General features: G+C 35.4%; 1 protein-coding gene across 1 annotated transcript in view; it reads left to right on the forward strand.

The window, feature by feature from the left end:
• FAM221A (family with sequence similarity 221, member A) overlaps nt 1–5,102 on the forward strand; it is a 33,030-nt gene that overhangs the window by 13,204 nt on the left and 14,724 nt on the right. The window contains exon 5 of the mRNA XM_012640669.1: nt 4,908–5,015. Within this exon, the coding sequence (XP_012496123.1) occupies nt 4,908–5,015 (108 nt within the window). The remainder of the gene's footprint in view (nt 1–4,907; nt 5,016–5,102) is intronic.

A 5,102-nucleotide genomic window follows, 5' to 3' on the forward strand; every position in this document is an offset into this window, starting at 1 on the left:
GAAATGAAGTGCAAAGCCCCCTTGAATACTTCTTTTTCCCTGATTCTTTCCCAGAGGGTAATTTGCTATATTAGTTTATTTTTCTCTTTAACATACATTTTTACCATTTACTTTTTTTTAAACTTAGAGGAATTTTGAAGGCCTGTTATGTCACAACGCACAAATATATTTCATTCTTTTTAACTGCTGCACAGTATTCCGCACTGTAGATAAAACAGTTTAACCATTTCCTTGTTCGTGGCATTTAGGTTTTTTATTTTTGGCCATTACAAACAATCTTGCCAAGAAAATCTTTCAGCTTGCCTCCTTGTATCTTTGCATAAATTTGACTCTAAAGGAGACAGAAGTAAAATTGTTGGGTTGAAGTATGTTAACATGTAAAATTTTAATACATTCTGCCAAATTGGGCTCCAAAAATACTGTACCTCTTTTTACTTCTTCTAGTGATGTTTTGGCTTACCTATTTCCCTTATATTTAGGCTAATCACTGATAGTATTAAACTTGATTATTTTGCTATTCCAATGTGTGAAATTGTTATTGTTTTAGTTTGATTTCCCTGGTTATTAGTGATACGAGGATCTTTCATATTTATTGGCCATTTCACTTTCTGTGAATTGCCTGTTCATATCTTTTGCTCATTTTCTGTTTTTATCTTTTCTCATTGACTTATAGGAAGTCTTTTTATATATTCTGTATACTAATCTTTTGTTGTTTATTTTGCAGACATTTTCTCCCAATCTGTCACTTGTCTTTTAATCTTTAAAAACAGTTTTGTTTTTACACTGTTTACATTTTGGAGACAAACCTTCCCTGTGTCAATTTTATAACTATATTCTCCTTCATTTTATTTTAATACTTAATTTTTTATGGTTAGCTTTTTCATATATCTGGAATTTATTTTTTGTGAAAGTGTGAGGTATGTATGTCTAACTTCAGTTTTTGTCCAAACTGATGGCCAGTTATCCAAACACTATTCTTTCCTAAATAATTTGAAATTTTATCATATTCTATCCTACTCTCTATTTTATACCATTGGCCTATTTGTCTATCCTGTTCATATCATATATTTTTTATTATTGTAGTTTCATGGTGTGTTTTGATATTTGGTATGATAAATTCCTCCTGTTTGTGATCATTTTCCAAGATTGTCTTGATATTTTTGTGCATTTTATCTTCTAGGTGATTTTCAACTAGTGTGTTAAATTCCATAAATAAATTATTTTACAGTTTTCATGGGTGCATGATTGTATTAGGCTCATGCAACAGTTATGGAAAACCCAATTACCAGTGACAAAATATAATGATGATGATGTTGACGATGATTGTAGCTTTGTATTGCTGGTAGTTCTTCCAGCCACTTCACTCGTATTACCTCATTTAATACTCACCACAGCTCTCTGAGTTAGATGATTATTCCTGTTTTATAGATGAGGAAACTTAGCACACAGCAGTAAAATAACTTGCTCTTGTGTTATTCAGCTAGTAAGTAGTAGGGTTGGGTTCAACCCAAAGATTGCTCTGGGCTCCTTAGTCTGTCTCATTGTTGTCTATTTCTGTACAGCTACCATATTGCTTTCATTACTGCAGCTTTAGAATAAATAAATTAATATTTATGACATCAATTTTTTTTTTTTTTTTTTTGAGACAGAGTCTCACTGTGTTGCCCGGGCTAGAGTGCCGTGGCGTCAGCCTAGCTCACAGCAACCTCAAACTCCTGGGCTCAAGCAATCCTTCTGCCTCAGCCTCCCGAGTAGCTGGGACTACAGGCATGCGCCACCATGCTCAGCTAATTTTTTCTATATATTTTTAGTTGTCTGATTAATTTCTTTCTGTTTTTAGTAGAGACGCGGTCTCGCTCTTGCTCAGGCTGGTCTCGAACTCCTGAGCTCAAACAATCCGCCCGCCTCGGCCTCCCAGAGTGCTAGGATTACAGGCGTGAGCCACCACGCCTGGCCTATGACATCATTTTATTACTTCACAATTTTCCTGGCCTACTCTTACCTTTTAATTTTTTCAAAACTTGAACATTATTTTATGAAGTTATAAAACTCTACTGTTTTAATTGAGATCGTATTGAATGTGTAGATTAATGTATAAAGAATTGATATTTTAAAATATTGTGTCTTATTTGCCTTCTGTGCAGTGAAGTGGACTTCTGAAGTTGTCTTCCCAGAAGTCCTGTGTAATTCTTAGGTTTATTTCTAGGTATTTAATGTTTTTTTAATAGGTATCATACATGATATTTTTCAAAATTATATTTTCTAACTGATTATTGTTTGTTTATAAAACAGTAAATTTTCTGCTGCTTTTGTTACCAGTCTTATTACTTAATCTTTGAATTTTTATTAAATTTTTAGTTTATTTTATAAATAATGATATTTTTCCCTCTTCCTTTCCAATATTTATGACTCCTCTTACTCTTGACTAATCAAAATGGCTAGTACTTCCAGAACAATGCTAAATAATAGTGGTAAGCCAGATGTGGTGGCGTGTACCTCTAGGCCCAGATACTTGGGAGGCTGACGTGGGAGGATCGTTTGAGCCCAGGAGTTCAAGTCTAGCCCAGGCAACATAGTGAGACTCTGTCTTCTTAAAAAACAACAAAAAAAGTACAGCATCTTTGCCTTTTTGTGACTTCTGGTATTTTATCACTTGAGTATCTTCATAGTACAGCCATAGTACAGTGTCGCTTTAATGACAGGGATACATTCTGAGAAATATGTCCTTAGATGATTTCGTCATTGTGCAAACATCATACAGTGTACTTACACTAACATAGATGGTATAGCCTATTGCTCCTAGGCGACAAACCTGTACACTATTTTACTGTACTGAATACTGTAGGCAGTTGTAACCAATGGGAAGTATTTATATCTAAACATAGAAAAGGTACAATAAAAACACAGTATAAAAGATAAAAAAAAGATACACCTTTATAGTGTGGGTTCGTTATGATCTCCTGGGACCATGATTGTGTATGTGGTCAGTTGTTGACTGAAATGTCTTTTTTTAAATTAAAATGAATGTTTATGGACTGTAAACCTATGAAAAGCCATAACAATATTATTTTTATGTATTTTCCAATAAGTCAGATAACAGTGTAAGCTTTGAGTAAAATAACAAAGATAGGAATTATAAATAAGAATGATACTGTTTTATGTCCATCCTGCTTTTAACTGTGCAACTACTTAAGAGCAAGAGGCAAGAAATAAAAATGTGTATATGGGTGTGGAAGAAAATTCATCTCATGATGCTGTTACCTTTGTATTTGATCCTGCACGTAGAAAGTAATTTCTTCTTATCAAGGAAGGAGTTTTCCAAAAAAAGCTACTTACTGACAGCAAATTAAATGTAGAGGAAAAAAACACTTGGGGCTACGCTGTGAAGATTTGTCTTCTGCAGACCCAGTCTAGGAATTAAGAAATAGCCTGTTTAGTGAAGCATTGACAAGGAACTCAGGCTGTGTTTATAGAATAGGAGCTTCATTGTAATTACAAAACTCAGATCTCTAAAAGAAGAAAACGTTAGACTTGGTAAGTTTAATGATTATATAGTAGCTTTTCAAAACCTGTTTGTAGTCTTGAGAATGTGAATTTTATTTAGTTTAGATCTTACAGGCTATATTTTGTAATTTGAAATTAAGAGACTGAAATGTCTTTTGTGGTGCATGACTCTATAAACAAAGAAAACCTCCCCCTTTTGTGCCCTGAAAGAAGGTGGGCTGACGAAAGTTGAGAGTGAGGAGAGGAAACGTAAGATATTTATGTCCTGATTTCAGGTGTTAGAAGAGCCCAGAGGGACTTCTGCTCTATTAGCCATGCAGATACCTAGACAAAGATGACCTCTTGCTGAAATTTGGTTCCTTTTTGATGTGAAAGGAATCCATAATTCACACCTCCGAGGGGGAGCTGGGAAGGCAGCTGAGCTGGGAGGCAGTGGGCCTGCTATGGCATCTGTCATAGCAGGGGACAAGACGACCTCAGAGCAGAGCTGCAGGTGGGTGCCCCGAGCTGGGTGATTCAATAGGGGACGTGACAGGCATTGAGGGGATCTGTATTTCTAGTGAGAGCAAGTGTGAGGCTACCAAGCCCTGTCAGGCTGAGAGACCAAACTACAAGTTACACCAGCATGCAGTATTTGAGATCAGTAGCACATGCAGCCACCAGAGAACAGCACAAGGACCTCAGTGGACCTGAGCCCCTTGTGTTATATTCTCACATGCCCTATGAGAGAGTAGCTGGGGATCGGAGGGGGAAAGACTGAGCAATTGTCCCACACTGTTTACATTATAAGATAGGACTGACTTTAACCAGTTAGGACTAAAAGTTCATTTCCTTCCCTCTACCTGTGGTGTGGGGGAGGTGGTGGTTTGCGAAGAAGATAGAACAGTTATAAATTTTCTCTGCAGCTTCCTTCCTTTTGGTCCCCAAAGTCAGTGTTTTTAGCAGTTGGTCTTTGTGGTTTATGGTTTGGGGTTGTGGATGTTTCTCATTTTGGTGAAGAAAGAGCTTGTTTGTTTTATTTTTCACACTTTCTTTGTAGGTGGTTTCCTAGTAAGGAACAGAGTAAAAATACACTTACTCTACCTTCTTCAACCAGAAATTCCTTATTTTGAATGTCTAATTTTTGATAATGTTATGTAACTATATTAGGGTTTTGTGCTTCTGTATTGACATATAATTACATTAGTGCATAATACTTTTTTTCTGTGAAAAAGGTCTTAGAAATATGCTGGGAAATGCACATTTACTTATTTGCCTTTACTTTATATGGTAGACAAAAATCTAAATATTTCTTTTTTGTAGAAATGATTTTCTGGTGATTCTGCTGAGGTTCCAATTTATTTCACATTTTTAGCCTTTTAAATAAAGATTTAATTTTCCTTCTCCATATATTTTGTTCTCAGGTGCACCTTCAGTTGAACTTTTAGAATCTCCAGTTACAGCCATGGACCACCCATTTCTAAAAGCATTTCAAGCACCATCTATTTCTTCTCCAGAAATACTAACAGATGGTAATGAAATTAAGTTGAGAAATATTTTTGGGCATAGTAAGTTAGAATATAGAGTTTTGATTTGTTTTATAGGCTTCTTTCTTTTTT

This window comes from Propithecus coquereli, unplaced genomic scaffold (genome assembly GCF_000956105.1).
Source record: "Propithecus coquereli isolate 6110/MARCELLA unplaced genomic scaffold, Pcoq_1.0 Scaffold156, whole genome shotgun sequence".
NCBI lineage: Eukaryota > Metazoa > Chordata > Mammalia > Primates > Indriidae > Propithecus > Propithecus coquereli.